The sequence below is a fragment of the Quercus robur genome, chromosome 4, assembly GCF_932294415.1.
Source record: "Quercus robur chromosome 4, dhQueRobu3.1, whole genome shotgun sequence".
NCBI classification, from domain to species: domain Eukaryota; kingdom Viridiplantae; phylum Streptophyta; class Magnoliopsida; order Fagales; family Fagaceae; genus Quercus; species Quercus robur.
This window is the reverse complement of record NC_065537.1, coordinates 74,339,986-74,360,954: the sequence shown is the minus strand read 5'-3', so window position 1 is coordinate 74,360,954 and position 20,969 is coordinate 74,339,986. Positions and strand designations below refer to the sequence as shown.

The following is a 20,969-nucleotide window of genomic DNA, read 5'->3' as shown; positions in this document are numbered from 1 at the left end:
ACACACACTCTCTCTCTCTCTCTCTCTCACTCTCTCTCTCTCTCTCTCTCTCTCTCTCTCTCTCTCTCTCTCTAAGGTTGTAAACAAGTTGAGCCAAACCGAGTATTAAAAGTTCAAGCTTATTCATTCAATTTTACTTCAAATACGAGCTGAGCTTGAGTTCATCACCAAACAATATTACAAATTCAAACTTGGTCTATTTTCTTGTAAAATAAGCTTGATTTTGTTCACAAATTACTTAATTAACTCTTTTTTCCCCCAAATTTAGAGAAAAGCTATGAGTAAATTTTGTTTATTTTATCCCTTCACAAGTCAATGAATTTTTACTATAAATAAACTAATTATATTATTCATAAACTACAATAATAATTTGACATCATATGAATCTATTTACACAATCAAATTTTAAGTCTATATAAATATATCTTTAGACAATATAAAGATAAAAATTTAATTATAACTAGTTAAATCGAGCATCAATGTCCACAAATACTTTTTATATTTGAATTTGACTTGTTTAATAGTTTAAGCTTAAACTTGAGTTTGAACTTGTTTTGTCTAGCAAACACAGCTAAGCTTGAGCCGATTATAAACGGTTTTGTTTCTTTATAGCCAAATATCTCTCATCCTCACCAATTGAATTTTTTGACACATGTATCTTAGCGAGGTCTACCAAATAACAATGAGTGCAATTTGCGTATCTCTCAAGCAATACTAGGATCACATAATTTTACACAACTTTAATCACAATTTACCACGTGGTAAGTTATAAGTGGCAAAAGAATGGTGGTAGGTCTATGTGAGTCCACAACTCTACCACTCACAACTCGCACAAATCGCGAATTGTGACCAAAGTTATGTAATACTATATGGTTTTTGGCATTTTCCTTCATACCCTCCAATTACATTTCACCACATCAGCTTATTGCAAACTAAAGAATAAACCTTACCGCACATAATCCTTCCTCAACAATTCATATACCTCCAAAATTGTATCCTTCTCCTGAAGAACCACCCAAACCTCCAAACCGGCTAAGACTCAGCCGCAGCCGTCGGAGACGCCGCCCAAAACCTCTGGAGTTACCACCAAAATCCGCCACAGAATCCGCTCATCCTCCTTCCTGAAGAACCACCGAACCTACTGACCTCTGTAAGTTACTTTTTTTTCTTGATTTTTTTTTTTAATTTTTATAATTTTGTACGTGTGGGTTAGAAAGATATCCAATCTGGGTTGTGTGCATATGAGTTTTTGGAATCTGGGTTCTTGGTCTATTGTGGGTTTTTTTTTTTTTTTTTTTTTTGGTTTTTGTTTTTAAGGTTTTGTAAAATAAAATTTAGGGTCCGGTGGACTGGTGGCGGGTGAAGTCACCAGCGGCTTCTTCAGCTTCTTTGCATCTTTGATAACATGCGTCCATTGTTTTGTTGGTTTTAATGACATTTTTTTTAATTGTCTGCGGCAGTTCCTAGCTCTGTATTTTGAGTTTAAAATGAGCGCTCGTAAAAAAAAGCTATGAGGAGTTGTAGTTGCAAAACAGAGTTTAAAAACGCTCTTTTAATCTCCCAAAACGCCTAATCAAACGGAGGCCTGACTGAATTTTAAACTCAATAACAATTCAAAGTTTACATTAGTTTTTTGGATAAATTTTGGACCTTTTTGGTTTGATTGAGAGTAAGTAATGTGTAGTTGGGATGAGAAGCGTTCTTGGGTCACTGTGTATTCCCATATGGGATTCACAGAAATGCAAGAATCAATATGGTGGTAAAGTCAGGAATGATAATGAAGTGAAGCTGGGATTTTTTGTGAGCTGTGTTATGTAACTTGTGGAGAGTTCATTTATCTTTGTTTCTTTGGTTTGCAGCTTGAGCTGCATCTCTCATGTAATACCTGTTTACTTGGTCAATGCACATTCATAATTAGTAAAAATAATTTTGTTTATCAAATTAGCACAAAAAGATTGAAGTTTTAATGACGGGTGTTTGTGTTATTCAGGATTATTTTGTGTGCAAACCCTGTGTACATTAAATATTTCCACTTTGTCAATAAAATTTTATTTTATATATGTATATATAAAACTAATAAAACTATATAAAGGTTGCCTATCGGTGTTATAGAAGTTAGTGATTGTGTTCTGAGAATGTGCTGCTTGAAGTATATTTCTTTTTGTTTGTCTGCATACTGCTATTAGAGTATTAGGACAATTCATTGATTAGATTCCCCATGTTATTGATATATTGGACTTTTGATACTTCTGGTTTCACTGTTACTTGATAATGGTTGTACAGATGGAGGGGAGTATTGCTGAAGAGCTTTATTCAGAAAGTTTGAAGCTGTCAAAAATAGAATTGGGTCCAAAGCCTTCTTCAACTGCCAATGATAAAGAAAGTGATTCACATGGTATAGCTATTAGTTTAATTTATATGTTTTAAAATGAAATTTTCAGGAAACTTTAATCATCAAATGCTCTTTACATTTTGTTCCATGGAATAATAGATATATAATCATTCTTTGGGGTAAGTGGCATCTCCATCCCACATAAGAATGGAATGCTCAGTTTTGTCATAAGTTCAAGTCCCCTATCACCTGATGGAATTTAAGTTACTTTCTAATAAAAAAATTAATATTAAAAAGAAAAGAAGTTCTTTGCTTTAGCCCTTTATGTTTCCGTATTCTTGTTCCTTTTCTTTTGGACAAATTTTAAAAATTGATACTTAAATAGTTAGTGGTAGCGTTAGCACCTAAAAGAGGGCTCTTAAGTTCAGGTGGATTCTTGACCTCAGATCTGTGGTGCACCCTGCCTGAGCTAGCAGCCTTCTTTGTTTGCATAAGATTATCAAAACAAATATGTTCCACAATTGAATGTGTGATTAGAGACCCCCAAAGCCTTCGTTATTTTTTCCACTTCCAGTTATTTATATTTCTGATGATCATGTGTTACTTCTTTTGTGATCAATATACACATGTTTCCACCTTTTGTACCTAAGCATATTAATTCTTGACATCTAGGAAGATATAAACCCTTTCTGCTACATATGCATTCAGTTTCAAAAGTTATTTACTTTTTTCAGTAATTGATTTTGTAGGATTTTTTTTTTTTTTTTTTTTTTTTTTGAGTAAATATCACCTTGTGCACTCAAGAACTGCCTTTTTAAATTGTTATTGCAAGAACTCTTCTTTAATTTGATCTTCATAATTGTTATGGCAGGAAGTTCTCTTAGGTAGAACATGTAATTTGGTTAATTTTGTAGATGGGGATGACTTGCAGTATGAAGATGGACCTATTTGGGACAGTGGTGGTGAGGAACTGGATGAAGCATCCGAATTGGATAGGGAGTGGCAGAGGAGACATGACCAATTTCATACAGTAATTAGACGATTATAGTTGGTTTTCTATGCCTATTTTCTATTTCTCCCATGTATACAATTAAATGGCTTTGTAATTTTTATTTTTAATGATTCTTGGACTTTTTAGCATGGATATCGTGAAGGTATATCTGCTGGGAAAGAAGCTGCCGCACAAGAAGGGTTCAATATTGGCTTTAAGCAATCAGTCCTAGATGGGTACAACTGGGGTGTTGTAAGAGGTGTTACCAGGTAAAAATGGGGGGAAGGCAAGGGGTGGGGAAAACTATTTTACTGATTTCTAGCTTGCGGAAAAATATTGAATTACTTGAGATTGCTACAAACATAATAATTTTCTTTTTCTTTTGGGTATCTGCAACGCATATGAAGTGCATTGGCTTCGCTTCCAGATGGGTTAAAAGAAAAGTTAATTGAAACACAAGAAAAGAGAAATGAATTCAGGGGATTGTATGAATCTGTTCACTCTATTTCAACAGCGGATGCCCTTAGGCTGTTTAATGATGATATTCTCTCAAAAAAGGCTCTGGAACGAAGTGAAAATGCTGAGGCTAGTTCTCATGTACCAGGTTTGCAAGAGCAAAGTTCAGACTGTAGTCGTCTAGAAAATTACTTCAAAGAACTCCAATCACTTCTTTCAGACTCTTCTGCACTCAAAGGACATTTTCTTGTAGACGAGTAGATGGTGTTGTAACGTTTGTACAAGTAGTTACTCCAGTTTAGATTTGGAAAAAAATGGCATGTACTGCAAACAAAAAAGAAAAAGGGTATTCACAATTTTGGTGGCATTTGTTTTAGAATTTATTCTAGTACTATTGAAGAAACTTTAGTCACATTGGTTCGTTATTTACAATGACTATGTCAGTAATCCATAAGTTTGTAGATATAGTAGTTGTTAATCTTAATAATTTTTTACAAAGAATCATCAATCATGTGTTTGAGCTAGGGTAGTGCTATTGGTGATCTCCTGGGAAATCCTAGTGTTGCACCCCTTTCTTTGTACTTAAAAAAAAAGTTCATGTGCCTGAGAGAGAGAGAGAGAGAGAGAGATTTGTCAAGTTAGATATTATCCACTTGTAAGTTGTAACTGCAATTGACTTGTAGAAAAACATATATGATAGAGGTAAATAATTTTTGAGAAGTCAGAGAATGAGCAAGTTAACTGATGTTCTAACAGGCTATATATTCAAATCAACAATTAGGTGTCAGTAGTTTGTTTTAGTGACCTTGTCTCTTGATTCTTCCCGTACCCCGATGTGTAGGGGAGCTGTTACATGAACTATGCAATTGAGATGCTATTATATACTCCACCTAAAGACTGTCAAAATTGAAATTTCTATGGCTATCGCCTATCATCAATATTCATGTTTTGCTTTATTATTATGTGTTTAATTTGGATCCGTGGGTTTCAGTGGAGACTGAATATTGAGTTCTCTTGAATAAGATGCTTAAAAGTGAGTTTGTTTTACTTTGGGCAATTGGAGTTTCAACATGATCAGCTACTACTCTTATGGTTATAGCATACATATAAGAATACCCCCAGGCAGCACAATTGGCTGGGGACAACCAAGCCTCATGAACATGTTTGCTCCGAGGAATGCATATGAGATGGCATGGTGAGTGCATATGGCATGGTGACAAGTAGAGCAATTAGTCAGCATAAACTGGATTGATATAATAATTATACAAACTAGTAGACAAGCAACTAGAATAAATTACAAAGTTTGGAGGAACAAGTGCCCCCTTAACAACAAAGGACCCGTTTAAACTCTATACCATACAGAGAAAATAAACACCATAATTTATACTGTCATTACATGTTATTTATTGAAGCCGAAACTGAAATTTCACCCACAGAGTTTAGGAGAAACTACAACAGTGTCCACAGCTCAGTCTCCATTCAGCCATCAGTCTAACGCTGTATCAGAATCCTCTCTCTCTGTAATTCTGAATAGAGTGAACCAGTAGTTGCTCTGCAGAACCTGTAGTTTACTCGTATAAAATTCAGGGCTCGGCAAAGTATTGATACATTCTACTTAACTGACTGATTATAGGTATGTTTAAATTAACTCCTCTTCATATCACCTACAGAGATTGCAAATATATTTTTGTTATATTGGTTTAAACTTACAACTGGAGAATAATAAGTTATTAAAAAATAAAGAGTTACAGAAAGTATAGTTTCTATACTTACCTCATTAACTGCTATCAGCTACATGCTTGCATTGGTCTCAAATGGGTTTCCCATTTAGATGTTGGCATGACAGTTTCAAAAGCTTCAACAAGTAGGGCCACCTTCCTCTTCCTAGCAGGAGCAAGTTTGTTAACAGTCCGTTGAAGGGCGTGATCAATCATCCATTCCTCTGCATTTTTCCTGTCATCCATCATTTGATGCCTCAGATCAACCTTTTCTGCTTCTGGATCCGGAACCAAAGGCAGATAGTTTGGATCTCGTGGGTTGAATTGCCTCAGTTCTTCCTCTTCCTGAATTGGTCTCTTGCTTCTGATTGTCCACTTCCGATTGCTGCAATTGTCTGGCAGTTCTTTGGTAGAATTGGTCCCAGAATGGAAGAATGTGCTCTCCATTTGTGGACTGATTATACCATTGACTGAAGTTGATAAATTTGCTGCATCTGACTTCTTGTCTTCCATTTCCAAGTTGTCAACTTCCTCTATGCTATTTTCAACTGTACTGATTTTATTCATCCTTGGATTGCTTTGTTCCTCAGCATTCATGGAACTTGAGATTCTTTTCTTCTTAGCTTCACCTTCATCTTTCTCCAAGTTCTCCTCAATAACAACGGAGGTCTTGGAGTGCCCATCAGACAGATTATTTTGAGTCTCATCAGAAAAGCTTTTGTCATCGATCTCTTCACTTGAATTACAGTCTCTAACTGTGTCATCAGGCTTGCAAGGTTCAGTCATTTTGTGGCCAATTATTTTGTCAGCATCTGCTTGCTCTTTCTCTTCCATTCCATCTAAGTCGTCTTGGAGAGTTTGATGCTTCTGCTCATCATTCGAAGCTTCATCTGTCTCTTTTCCGGCATGATTGGTTTCTTCATCTCCAAGTTGATGATCAATTTCACGGATTACATTCTCTGCTTCCATATCTCTGTTCTCCTCTTGACTGTCCTCGCCATTTGCTATTGGTTCCATGTTTGGCTCTTCCATTGAAGCTGAAGGTTTCTCAGTGCTGACTGACTCTGTCTCAGTTTCTCCACTTTCTTCTTCTTCTTCTTCTTTTTCTTCTTCAGCTTTTAAATCCTGAAATGCATCTTCAGTCAAAGAAAGTTGGTTGTAACTGAAGCTCTCAGACACTTGGCTGGATTCATGAATCTCGGAGTCCTGATGCATGTAATCTAGTTCAGAATCTCCATCATCAGATTGTTCTTCAGAGCATGCACTTTCTTCTGCAAAGGGTTCTAGAAGTATTTCATCAGCCATAATCTCTTCACTGCAGCTACTAGCAATGTCATCTGAACTGATCAGACATTCATTTTGGGAATCAGGATTCTTGGTGTCTAAGAAACACCCAACATTTACATGAGATTCACTATCAAGCTCTGATTCAGAAGGATGCCCCTCCTCCCACTCCATATTGGTAGCTTCAGAACCAGCTTCATCTACTTCACTGCTTGCAACCCGTTCCCCTTCCAAGCCGCTGCCATTGCAGAAACTTACTGGAGTTTTCTTTTCTTGAGCCAAGATAGGAAGGTAGTCTTCATCTGCATTTTCTGCTTGTTCTTCAGGAAAGCTCTTTGTGATATCCATTTCTGTTGCAGTAGCATCCTTGTACTGTTCAAGTTTTTCCTCAAAATCAACCTCAGATTGTTCTGATCCATCAGAAAAGATCTCTGCAACTTCTTGTTTGTCACCGTGCCCTCCCACTGCTTCATCACCCCTATCAATAGAAGACATGCTATCATTCTGATCCTCAACTTTGCCAGCTGCATCAATTATTTCCTCTTTATCTCCGTGTGTTCCTTTTTCAATTGCTTCTGATTCATCATTCTTACCTTTAGCAAAGATTTCAATGAAAAATTCCATGCCTGTATCTAGCAGCAAAGGAGGCGGGGTCAAGCTAACAATATCAGCTTCCTGGAATGCAGGCTTGTCATCAAAGACCACCTTTGCAGTTCCAATTTCTTCCATTCCATCACTAGACGGCTTTGCTCTACAGGGGCTTAGAGCTTCCATTTTCATACTCTTCTGGGTCTTCAGCAAACGTCTCCTTGCCGACAAGAAGCACTTCAATGAAGGCAAAGGAGCATGATGATGACCGTTAAGAGAACAGTATGTATAGGGGCAAACCTTCTTGACTGAAGTTCCTTCAGATTCAGTACCCCCAGGATTAAGCATAAGGTATGATGGAAACTTTGAGTCCTTCAAAGTTGAAGAACAGGTTGATCTCTGTGCTTTCAAATCAGCACAAAGAACAACTCTGGAAGACTTCTTCGCCGAAGCCCTTGCCGGCTTGAAACTAGGAGTCTTTGTTAAAGTCCTCATCAGCTTTAAACTAGATGTTCTTGTTAAAGCTCTTGCTGGTTTATTACCAGAAGCAGAGCCAAGTTTTGAAATGCTAGAGTTTCTTCTACTCGGATTCTTAATTTCAGAACCAGTTTGAGTATTCCGAAGACTGACCTGAGATTGTTCCTTCCTTGCATCAAAACAGGTGGTGGACTTCATATAATTTGGAGAACCATCAGTTCCTTTGATCACAGGCTGCTGCTTCTGTGGAGTTGCTGCAGTGGCGCAAACATAGAGCGGCGGAGGCTTTCCAGGCTGTGATAAGTTCCTTTTGAAAGGTGTTGACCTCAAGTTATCAATATCTGATAGTTTGATGGATCTTGACTTCTTCATCTTCTTCTTCATATCAGTTCCTCTGTTTTTCCCATCCTGGTATTGAGAAGAAGATGCTTTGAGGTTTCCCAACAGCTTGTCTGATTTAACATGATCAGCTTGGATACCAAGCTTGTTGGGTACCTTTCTTTGGACCATTTTCAAAGGAAAACCAGCTGCATAGACATAGATGGAGATGAATTTGAAGTCGGGTTTTCTTCCCTTTGGGATAGGATATTCAAGTTTAGGAAGTAAGGTAGGTTTCTTGTGGATTTTTAAGGTATGAAAGTTGCATGGGAAAGAAAAAGGAGTTCTTGAAACCCAAACAAGAAGAAAAAAAGATTCTTCTTCTTGTTTTAGTTTGGTTTGGTTTGGTTTGGTTTTCTTTGGTATGCAGTGGGTGGTCTTTTTGTTAGTTGATTTTCAATTGGCAGATTAAAATTTGAATAAGGCTGAGATATGTGTTCGATGCTGACATACATTAACAGGTGTGGTTGGGGCCCTTTTGTTTAGGCATTTTCTGAATTGAATTATTTCCTTTGTGACATGGGAATTACACATTTGGCAATTACCTTATTTCTTATTTTTTAAGGTATAAAATCAATGGTGATTGGATATGCTAACCCACTATTTAATACATTTACAGAATTAGCCCTTCATTTTTTTGGATAAGGAACATCAATTGGGTGATGCATATATTATAAGAATTAGTAAAATTCTACTATATTATAAGCACTGTTTTGTAGTTTCTATATACTTAAATTGCTTCTTATTTGTATAATGATGTTAAATGCTAAGAATGCTTCTATTCCATTGTCAGTAGTTAGATGTTAAATGTTTTAATGCTGATAGCTTTGATGAGCCCAAAGAGTTTGATTCTTGATAGAGATTTTTAATTTCCATTCATAAATTGTACAAACATCCAACTATAAGCTGCAAACTAACACATTTAATTTTCATTTAGTGTTGCACATGAAACACTCATCAGACAAAAATGTCACAAAATTGTCTAGGTGTAGGTACAGCTTCAATCTTATCAAACTGAGAAGTTGGGCATATGAAAACTTAGACAATTCTATGGTAAAAAATTCTACTTTCTGAATAGTCATACACATTGATCAATGTTTATGTGACTTAAACAAGGAGCTTCAGTCAAAAAGAGAGAAGTTTATATCTTGCACGTAAAATGTTATGGAGTTGAACTTCTCAACAAACTTTTGATCATAAAATTGTTTTAGCTTTTAAGTCTCTATTTAATGATTTAAAAGGTTCAATACTTTAATAGACACAAAAAAAATTATGAGAAATTCCTTCAAATTGGTTTAAAGTAATTTTTTCCGATGTGACCATTCATTTAACAATCCACATCATTTCAAATAATAATAATCCATGTGTATGATTAAATTTGTTATGTGATTAAAAATACATGCAATGGGTTGAAGTTTTTTTTTTTTTTCAAATCAATTTAGAAAAAAGTTATTAACTCACCTAGATAAGATTAGAATACCCTCTAATTTTTAGGATAATTCTACCATGAAGGTTTTAAAATTCAGTCCATTTATTTTGAAATAAGTAAATTGAATGTTAACAGATCATCAACATTTAAATAACAGTTAACTATCACCACTTTGATAATTAAATTTCGACTTTCGATTAACATACTTTTTTTTTTTGGTGCGTGTGATTTTAGAAAGAGATACCATGATAGTGGAAAAAAAAATTTCTTTTAAAAAATATGTCCAAAGTTGAATGGGAAACCAGAAAAGAAGGCTTGGGCGGTAGCACTTTAGAAAAGACAAGAGGAGTGGTCGGCGATAATGGGCTGTGAGTGGGGCCTACTCCGGGCCTAAGGTCCAATATACGCAGACGCTCCTCTTCTCTGTCCCCATTCTCCAAAGCCAATCAAAACCTTCTTGGTACAGATAAAATCAATATAATTGGGGCCACTGGCTTTTTTGAACTTTCCCACCATCCATTGTCCATGCTTATTTTTTAAAAAGAAAAAAGAAAAAAGAAAAAGAAGCTACTTAAAACTGACATTTTTCATGACTTTCTTTGATAAATTAGTATTAATTTAAAGATTCAAATATGGATGAAAGACACAAATTAATAGATATTAATTTAAGAAGCATGGAGTTTATGAATTACTAGTATTTTAAAAAGAGAGAGATGATTTATATGATATCAATGTTTAAAACATCTTTCATAAAAAATAAAAAAAATAAAAAAATTGTTGAAAACCACATTGTAATTTAGGAATTATTTGATATTTTAATACTTTTAGCAGAGAAACTATTTAGGAATTAAAAGAGTAATTTTATTATAATGTTTGTAGTATTTAATGTAAAAAAATAAAAATAAAAATCTTCTATCATTTACTCAAAAAATATATGTATTTTTTTTTATAACTTAAAAAAATCTATTTTCAGAAAACGACTTGGAAGTTGCAACTTATAAGGAGCATTCAAACACTTGAGTAAAATATTGATAAAGATAAATGTTGCTTCAATTTTATTTTATTTTCTTGCAAAATTAGATCACTCATGAATACTTTTGAATAGGGAACGATAGAAGAATGGGTATGTCAAAATATGAAGGAGAACGATTGTGAATTATGAAATGGACCCATTATCTAATAGCGTTTAATTTATTGATAAAATTTGGATTATATTTTTTTTAATTTTTTTTTTTTTAAAGGAGAAAGGGAAGGACCCATTATCTAATAGCATTTATTGATAAATTTTGGATTTAAAAAAATAAAAAAAAAAAAAAAAAAAAAAAAAAAAAAAGGGAAAGACAAAGATACTAGAAAAGAGCAATAAGTAAATAGATGTAACTAGTTAAGAGTGGGAACATAAAGGAATTGAATTTGCTTAGAAGGAAGGGAAAAACAGTCATATATATAAAATAGAGAAGAAAATTGATCAAACTTATTAATTATTACTTATTGGACCGTATGTACAACGAGAAGAATCCAGAAACAACTATAAAGGTAGATTCAGAATTGGGTCACTGCTTTCTTCAAATTTATATTAAAATATTGGTAAATTATTAAGGGAAGAAGCAATGTTAGGCTCAGGTCATTTTAGGACACCATACGAAGGAAAGAAGATATTTGTCCCTGAAGACTAATAAAGAGTGACAAGAAATGTGATTCATTTAAATCACTCAACAAATTATGAATTCAATTTTAGTATATCTAGTCATTATTTCTCAAAAAAAAGTATATCTAGTCATTATGAGTTTGGATGTTTATGTGTGATCTTATTATCATGTGATATGGTGAAACCTCCCGTCGAATTTGACTCTTGTCATAGTTTATAGTTTGGAAAAAAAAATTATCAAAAACTTGTGGGATTACTGTTCAATGTGACGTGAATTATTAATTGATATGATATAATTCTTGTTATGTATAAGTGAGTATAACCTTGTTAGTTTCTGTTCAAAGTGACAAAAATGAAATGAAAGAAAATAAGAAATCTAGCATTTTATCATGCAACGTGGCAAAACCTAACTACTATAAGATTTATAATGTATAGATGTCTTATGTAACCATGTCATGATCTAACTTAAAATATAAATACGAAAAAAATGGAGGAGTTATTACTTGATTTGTAATGTTATAGTCCAACATGAAATAGAAAATAAAAATAAATAAATAAATAAACTGAAAAAAGTTGTTTAGTTACCCACTTGATTTAAGGTAAGTTACCAGCAAATATAACAAATTAAGTTACTCTTACCTTTTTATTAATTAACTATATAGATACAATATGACTGGAGTATATAATGTTCATTTTATAATGATTATTTTTTATCATTAGACCAAGATATCAATTAATTAAAATAATTTTTCTATTTATTTAATCAGGGTTTTTATGCACTAAGAAAAATCATAGAAGTACTATGTAATAATGCTACAATTTTATAATTGAAGAATAGGTTTAAATTAACCATTCTTTAAGGTCAATCTTTGACCTAACTTAACTCCATTTCATATTTCAAACGGGGGAAAAAAGCCATATCATTCTTTTTAAAATCTTAACATTCATAAATGAAGATTTGGTATTCAACTACTCCTACGTACGTGGCAGCTATAAGTGTTTCTTTAAGTAGGGTAGTTAACATCTATTAATCTAGTTTATTATCAAATGATATATCTTCCATTTCTCATCAAAATACAGGTTTTGAAGCCACACGATCAATTAATTTATAATAGTATGCACACACACTGAATGATTAATTATTACTATTATGGCCGCAAATGATTAAATAATAATTTACAACCTGATCAATTTTTTTTATTCTGAAACTCAATATAATTTGCAACTCTAAAATGTAAAACTTCTCTCTCTCTCTCCACAGTAAATGTTCTCTCACAATTATTAATATACACTTCATACATATTACATCCACAATTTTAGGAGGAATTACATTCTACCACTCTAAACTATATCTCATGTTACACTTTACACCCTAAACTTTTTAAATGCACGTTTTGCACCATAAACTATGACTCTTGTTACACTTTATCCCTGCCGTTAAGTTTACTGTTAATTTAGATGAAAATTCAAAGTTTAGGGTATAAAGTACAATAAGGAATATAATTTAGGATGGTAAAGTGTAATTTATCTTTTGTTTTTAAAGCATTGAGAATAAAGTCAATTAGGTCTTTTCACGTGGTGTCATATTTTTCTTCCAAGTTAACAGCAAACTTAATATTGGGATGTAAAGTGTAAAAAGGGTCATAGTTTTGAGTACAAAAAGTAAATTCGAAAAGTTTAGGGTGCAAACTATAATATAAGATATAGTTTAGTGTAGTAAAGTGTAATTTTCCTACAATTTTACGAATGATATTCATTTTTTTTAAGAATGTTCAAATTTAAAACATGAAAAGAATAATGTGTATGATTATATACAATAATAAGTTTGTGATGAATCTAGTTAGTTGTTAGTGCATGCAAATATAGACAACAGAGAAATATGATTGAATTTGGAAATTGGCGCTTGTCTAATTAACTCCTACTATATTGAGCTTGTATTTGCCTCCAAGAAACTACATATTTGTGAACAACATTTTCGTGAGGTGCATAGAGATTTGATTGGCATAGAACAATGGTAACTCCAACAAGAAGACGCAGTAAAATATGTCATACAATTTGTTGCCAATTCTCTTTTACTATCTTTTCCAAACTCCTACCGACACTGATTACCAACTTCTCTTTCGGTGTGACACACGTTTTATCAAGATTCTAATGAATACCTTTTTTTGCAAACGTTTTTTGTACTTAGGTGAAGCTAATAGACAATATATATATCCATATTGCTTGTCTTAATGACCAAGTAACTCTTCCATTTCGTCGGTGATCATTAACCATCTGGTCCCATCAGCAAGAACCAAATAAAAGGATTGCTGATCATATCCAAGCTTGTGTATATTAGGATTGTTATAAATCATAATCAAGTAAATCAACCAATTGAATTGAAACTAGGCTCTAGCTACTTGTCTTTAATTACTGTAGCAAAAAAATGAAAATATTTGTGATTCTTGATTCAGCTTTAAAAAGTAGAAATGACCCATTATGAAAAGAGATTGGCCATTAAGTGAAACTTGTCACCTTACTACTTGTGAGGAGCCACACAAATCATTGCCACACAGCATAAGTGCAAACAATTATTTATTTCTAATGTTTGGGACACACAATAGTAGTCTATCCCTAATTGTTGGTGTGAGAAAAATTCAATTTCATGTGTATAATACAATACTAAATGACCTTAACACTAGTTTAAAGGGTGGCCATGTTAACTGTTTTGCACCTCAAAAAAAAAAATCAATTACAGGAAGTTGAGAACTGAATAAAGGCTATATAATTAAACTAGCTATACATATCATGATAAAGGAGTGTATAGCACCTCAAAATATTGATAACTTTTAAAACTTAGGGGGGACCTGGGGTTCAAAATATTCAGCCAAATAATTATTATTATTTGACAAAAAACCCTATGGATAATGAATATGTTTTTTTTTTTTTTTGGCACACGTTTGTCATTTGGGCTACCTGCCGTAGTGAGTGGGAGTGTCCTTATGCCCATGGGCAAAGGAATGAATCATGACCACCAAATCTATCCTGGTCAAAGGGTAACCCCATTTTTTTTTTCTTTGTTTAAATCCCAGCCACTTAATTTATTGCATTGCTTGGTAACAAAGTCTAGCTTGATGAAAATTGTATATAGGTGGACAAAATATTAAAGAATTATATGTAGAGTAGGCTTTATAAGAAAATAGTTTTGATTTCCTTATATTACAATCTGCTCATGAATAGTTCATAATTTCCAATATTGACCAACAAGTTCTTGGCTTTTTTCTTTTTCTTTTTTCTTTTTTTTAAGTTATTGGCTTCCTTGTCATGGATTTTTGGCCCCCACTCCCACTACATAATTTTTTTGTCAAACTTAGTGAAATGCTCACATAATTAGAGCCTCATTGACTTTGTAATAAGAATATTTGAGTAGTGAAATTTGAAAATTTTAGGGTTAAGAGATAAGAATGAGAAAGAGAATAAGAAAGAGACAAGAAAAAAAATTGAGCTAAAGCAGTTAATCTCTCATCTCAGCACATATTTATATTATAAGCTTATAATAATGACATGTAAAGATTATAAGAATACTTATTTTAATATGATATATTAACCATCAAGCAAATAGAAAAATAACAACAATAATCTAACAAGAATAAATTAATTCCAAATAATCTCTTCTTCTTTTTTGTAGGGAAAATTTTCTTGAAATATATGTTAAAATTAAAAAACAATTTCCTTAAATTACAAACTCAAAATTTTATTTATCCATGCATGAAGTATTTGTCATTAACTTTGAAGAAAGCTAACAATCTCCTACTTATTTGATTCCGAAAATATTACTCCATGTTTTACTCTCTAAACTTCTTGTTTTATTCTATATAATTAAAATAAATAAATAAATAAAGTTAATGCATGTCAAACCACAATTGGAGATCGAGCTTAATCATTATAACCTAAAGTGTAAATTAATTCTGCATCTTCATTGATGAAGCGTGGTGTGGACACCACTATAGGAGTTGGCAGACCAGACCAGGCAAACAGTACACATTGCATATATAGCCATGCACTTTCCACGTTAAAAGTTCTTTTCAAGCCCTAATATTATACATATATATATATATATAGAGAGAGAGAGAGAGAGAGATCAGAGTCAAAAATTCTCTCTGTGCAATGATAAGGGATTGAACACTTTGAATCCAGCGATATATATATGGTTAAGAAAGAAAAATGCAGATGTGAATTCAGTTTGGCTTCTTTTGGACCTATGGGGCTAACACTAACATAGCACAAGTGGAAGCTATCATGGCATAACACGTGAGGTGCAAATGGAAAGACAGCTCTCACATTCCTCATGTGTCGGACCCAAATCCTAGAACTTCCAAATTCTCCAAAAACAATCCCATTTTTCATTGTCTTGCTCTCACCAAATATGGTCCATATATGCATGAAAAGAGCAGAAGAATAAGGTGTTTTTCGAACTATATATTTCTGATGAAATGATACATCTTATGCCATTGATCATACATCTAAAATTGTCAAGAAACTACCATAATATAATTGATTTGCATCACATAGTGACATAAGTATAACTAAGTTTACGAACAAGGTATCTTATCTTTGAACAAAGCTTAGCTTACAAAGAAGAAAACCAAAAGCGAAAGATGGTGCTTTTTACAACAATATCACTGACAAAATGTCATTTTTTGGCTTGAAGGAAGATCTTACTCTTTGATTGTTTTCTTTTTTGTAGTAAAATAACATATGTTTCTTTCTTTTATGCAAAAAGTGTAAAAGTTCCAATCGTGCGAGGAGATATGACCTGTAAAATTTTCATGGTCAAATCTGCAAATCTCTAGGATATAGTAAGAGTTGCTTGGTATCAACTTTTTTTTGTCCTGCTTTTGAACTCGTTAACTTAGATACAAGACACAATCATTATATCTTAACCAAATTTCAATAAAAGCCAAATAAATTAGTGTCAAATGAACATTTAATATCAAAGAACATTATACAAGAATATGATGACCATTCCGGTGATTTGCTTATTGGAATAGAATATTTCATGCATTTGAAAATACTTTTTCAAATATATATATAATTTATATATTTATAATTACAAAATCATAGTGACTTGTTATATAGAAATAATAGGGTCATTTGATCTCCTTTCAAAGTTATAAATATTAAAGAATTTTAACATATTTATTGATTTAAAAAAAAATCACCAAATAACAAATACATCCACTATTGTCAAAATTGGCTAAAAAATCCCAATATTGGCCAGTGCATCTCTCTCTCTCTCTCTCTCTCTCTCTCTCTCTCTCTCTCTCTCTCTCTCTCTCTCTCTCTCTCTCTCTCTCTCTCTCTCTCTATATATATATATATATATATATATAAAATGGGAGAAAAATAACTTGAATCCTGAATATATTTGTTGACAACATCAAGAGGTGGCATTTAATCTAAATATTATAGACAGTCAATACATGCTTCCAATACTATTATTAGAGCATCCACAGCAGTGAAGCTAAATTTTTAGCAATTTAGCTCCACCAAAAGTTACTTTATCTATTTTACCTACACACATGCTGCAGCAGTGGATCTATTTTAGCTTTCAACACAATAAAATAATATATTCATCACAATAAAATAATATTTCTACTACAGTAAAATAATAATATTTTTACTACAATAAAATAATATATCACCACCATCATCACCACAGCACAAACATCATCCACCACCGGCCACCAGTCCACAGCAGGAAAGAAGGGAAAAAAAAAAAAAAAAAAAACAAAAAAAAAAAAAAACACCAACCCAAAACAAACCCCCAAATCCACAACCACCACCACCACCGGCCACCAGTCCACAGCAGGCAAAAAAAAAAAAAAAAACCCAAATCTCCGATTGGCAGCGTGATACAACCATTGGTGGCGTGAAAGAACCAATATCCACATGCAAGCACTCCACAGCAGTCCACAGTAGGAAAAAAAAAAAAAAAAAAAAAACCCAAATCTCCGATCGGCGGCATGATACAACCATTGACGGCGACGGTGATGAGTGAGGGAGATAAGTGAGGGAGATGAGTGATCTAGAGTGCGATGGGTGAGAGAGATGAGTGAGGGAGATGCTTGCAACGGCGTGGGCTGGGCTGGGCTGAACGGGGACGGCGTGGGCTGGGCTGGTCTAGGACGGCGACGATGATGAGTGAGGGAGATAAGTGAGGGAGATGAGTGATCTAGAGTACGATGGGTGAGAGAGATGAGTGAGGGAGATGCTTGCGACGACGTGGGCTGGGCTGGGCTGAACGGGGACAGCGACGGACGGCGTGGGCTGGGCTGGTCTAGGACGGCGACGGTGATGAGTAAGGGAGGAGTGATCTGGGAGATGAGTGAGGGAGATGGAGATGAGAGTGACAGTGGAGATATAGAATAAAAGAATGAAAAAAACTGAGGTGGGATTGATTATTTTAATCGGCAACTGATTAAAAAAAAAATTTTTTTTTTTTTAGATGAGTGCTACAGTGCACATCTATCTATAGATGTGCACTGTAGCAAATCAGCCAAATTTTATGGCTTTGACTCCACTGCTGTGAGCTTATTTTGCTATATTGGTGAGCTAAAATAGCATTATAGTTTTTTAGCTCCACTGCTGCAAATGGTCTTACTAGGTTTCCTTATACCAATTTTGGCACCATTACTATATTAAAAGGTAGTTTCAAATAGTTTGAATCAAATAAAAAAAAGGAAACAAAAGGCCTAAGAGTATATTTTTCTTATGTTTCCCTTATTTATAAGGCAATGATACTTTTGCTTTCTTTTTTTCTTTTTTTTTTAACATCCATTTTCATATTTTAAATGTGAATATTTTTATATCAATTGTAGGCATTGATGTAAAACAGTAAATATAAACAGTTTAAGATAATATTTTTCCTAATTATAACTATGACAATTGACAAGTCAAGTTAAAGCAGAAGTACAAGTTAAACCTCATAGCTAGGGCAGGCTAAGATACATTGAGTACAGGACATGCGCATATATATATATATATATATATATATATATATATGATAGATCTTTATTGAATGTGCAGTTGGATGTTTTAATTTATGAACATCTTAAACTTTTGATTTAGTAAAACTAAATATAATGGATATCGTAACAAAGGGGTGCAATTGAAATTTCAATATTGAAAAAGGTGGATACACATGATGTAACACATCTCATACTTGCAAGCTTCTTAGTGGCTTCAGAAATTAAACATTTACGCTATGTTTCGTAACTTTCGTTGTTCTTTTCCAAAAATCCAATTTCGTACTCAAATAGCCAAGACTCAAATCAAGAATTGGTAAACTGACGAAGTTTCAACGAAATTGTCAGGAAGCCAAGTTTGCCATTCAAATTCAATCCAAAATTTCTTGCAAGAAATATATGACAGTGGTGCTTAATTAAAGACCTATTAATCGTTTTAATGTTAGTATTAAGTATTTGCTTAGAAATTTCGTTTGCATAATTAAGATCTAATACTTCAGCACTCCCCAAGAGCCATTTTAACAATGATTGCTGGCAGGAAAGGTTGGATTTGAAACTTTGAATTCTTCTACAGTTTAGATATATATATAAAGTTATTAGGTTTTTGTGTGTAGGCTCAATTCTATTGTAAGTCTATGAATGCCTAATTCTAACTCTCTCTATATATAAATTCTATATTTAGGGTTTATTGTAACTAAGTGAATTGAGATTATAATGAAGATGTAGTCGTTAAGAGTTTCTCTCTATTAATGTAGGTCACTAGGTAAATCTTGTGATTTCTCTCTTCTCTTTATACTCTCTCTCTCTCTCTCTCTCTCCACATTTATAATATTTAACATATATATATACAGAGAAGTCTATTAGTCTAATTATAAGCAATGTATTAATTATTATTCTTGAAAGAAAATGTTAGGCCATGCCAAATTGGCAATCTGAAATTGGGAATGGGTCTGTGGTGTTTTTGGTAAGTACTAATTAAGATGGCATTATATTTATCATTTGCGATGATAGTTAACCTAATCATTGACTAATGAAAGCATAAAACTGAACTAATTAACATTGATATATGGGCCTCAACCAACAGTAGTACTCTCTTCTCTCTAGCGTAAAAACAAATAAGGCATCATACCTACTTTATCAAAAGAAAAAGAAGAGATAGATAATAAGTGTACCTTTACATGATTTAGTAGCATCTCTTTATTTAGGTGATATGTTTTTAGAAAGTAATCAACTTGGGTAAATTAAAGACAAAAGGATCTTATTGGGAATCTGCTTTTCCTTTTGGTACATTAAGGCATCTAAAAATAACCAAGAAACTTTTCTAAACCAACATAATGAGTTGGTGTCTTTCTTTTAGAGAATTAATTAACACTGAATCACCAAATGAATGATAGGTTTTGTTACAATTTACACAAACCCATAAGGCCATTCTGAATCCTCCAATATTTTTGGTGGGGGTAAAAGGACAGTAATAAACACTATATGAATCTTCACGATTCTACATTGCAACAAAACATAGACATGATTGAAAAAAAAAAAAAAAAATTCACTGATTTTGCAAACTAACACCTAAACTAAGGTCTAAAGACCACCAAAATTTTAGTTTAAAGTTTTTCTTCTTTTCTTCTTTTCTCTCTCTATTGCCTATTAGGCCAGAATTAGATAACAAAAGTTGAGGTCAAGAGCGATACTTCGTTGGAACTTTGTTTCTGGACAAGCAATAGAAGCATTCTTTATCCTACAAATCTCAATCTCATTATGAATGGAATTTCAAATTATAAATTTTTTTTAAAGGCGAAAAAATACCACTAGGTTCCAAGACAGTTTCTTAAAAGATGGAAATGCATGTATGGCCTTTATAAAGTTATATTACGCATTAGCTTCCAACTCTTCAAAACATTTTTTAAGTCACATTGAAGAGCATTGTAGTCAAGACACACCAAATAAATGGTCTCACGTTCAATTCTCCAACATTATTCATTTTTTTTGCAAAATGCTACGGAGCTCAACAAATTTGGAGAGCACAGTAGTATTTTGTAAAACTTTTCTTCTCTCTTTTCTTTTCTATAAATAAAATAATTTATAATGAATATTTTAATTAGATATAGATATATATATATATATATATAGAATATAAACAATGGAATATATCATAAATTAAATGGTATATTTGAGAAGTTGGTGGTTAAAATCTTTTTTTTTTTAATTTAACTTTTACTTTAAAATTTTATTACAATTTGCAAATGTGAATGCTCTTATAGAAATTGTGTGCATCTTTAAATAACATCTTAAAAATACAAATTAGTCAAATTCCTTGACAATCACCACTAATTTTGTCTGTTCACTCTAATTTGACCTAAGTGCCTTTTTAAAAAAAATAATTTGAAATATTTGTTTAGTGGCATATATTCTAGTTTCTATAGGTATGAACTAATCTGTAAGCAGTGAGCTCCTATTCATGTCATCAAGACTTGTGCATGCATGTAGCATAATATAAGCTTAGTTAGAATATTGCTAGCACCTCAACAAAACTTACAATTTTGCCATAACTTGCTCACTTGTCGAGTTGTGAGTTGTGGATCCACAACTCCACCACTCACAACTCGTCCTATGGACAAATTGTGAGTTTTGTTGTGATACTAGCATTATTGACTCAGTTCA

General features: G+C 33.0%; 2 protein-coding genes across 5 annotated transcripts; one reads left to right on the top strand and one right to left on the bottom strand.

Annotated features, from left to right (window-relative positions):
- The first annotated feature begins 982 nt into the window (after positions 1-982).
- Positions 983-4,226, top strand: LOC126723710 (uncharacterized). Of its 4 annotated transcripts, none has more exons than XM_050427489.1 (5): positions 983-1,150; positions 2,284-2,395; positions 3,264-3,362; positions 3,471-3,592; positions 3,731-4,226. In XM_050427489.1, exons 2-5 carry the CDS (start codon positions 2,372-2,374, stop codon positions 4,038-4,040), a joined length of 555 nt encoding a protein of 184 aa, XP_050283446.1. In that variant the 5' UTR covers positions 983-1,150; positions 2,284-2,371; the 3' UTR covers positions 4,041-4,226. The 4 variants fall into 4 exon arrangements, with proteins under 4 accessions (XP_050283446.1, XP_050283444.1, XP_050283445.1 ...); XM_050427487.1 differs by having other exon boundaries at positions 3,247-3,362; XM_050427488.1 differs by having other exon boundaries at positions 3,204-3,362.
- Positions 4,227-5,008: 782 nt separating this feature from the next.
- Positions 5,009-8,631, bottom strand: LOC126723705 (uncharacterized). Its single transcript, XM_050427477.1, has 2 exons — positions 5,553-8,631; positions 5,009-5,443 (listed from the first exon to the last, which is right to left on the bottom strand). The coding sequence occupies exon 1, from the start codon at positions 8,354-8,356 to the stop codon at positions 5,567-5,569; it is 2,790 nt and encodes a 929-aa protein (XP_050283434.1). The 5' UTR covers positions 8,357-8,631; the 3' UTR covers positions 5,009-5,443; positions 5,553-5,566.
- Positions 8,632-20,969: the final 12,338 nt, after the last annotated feature.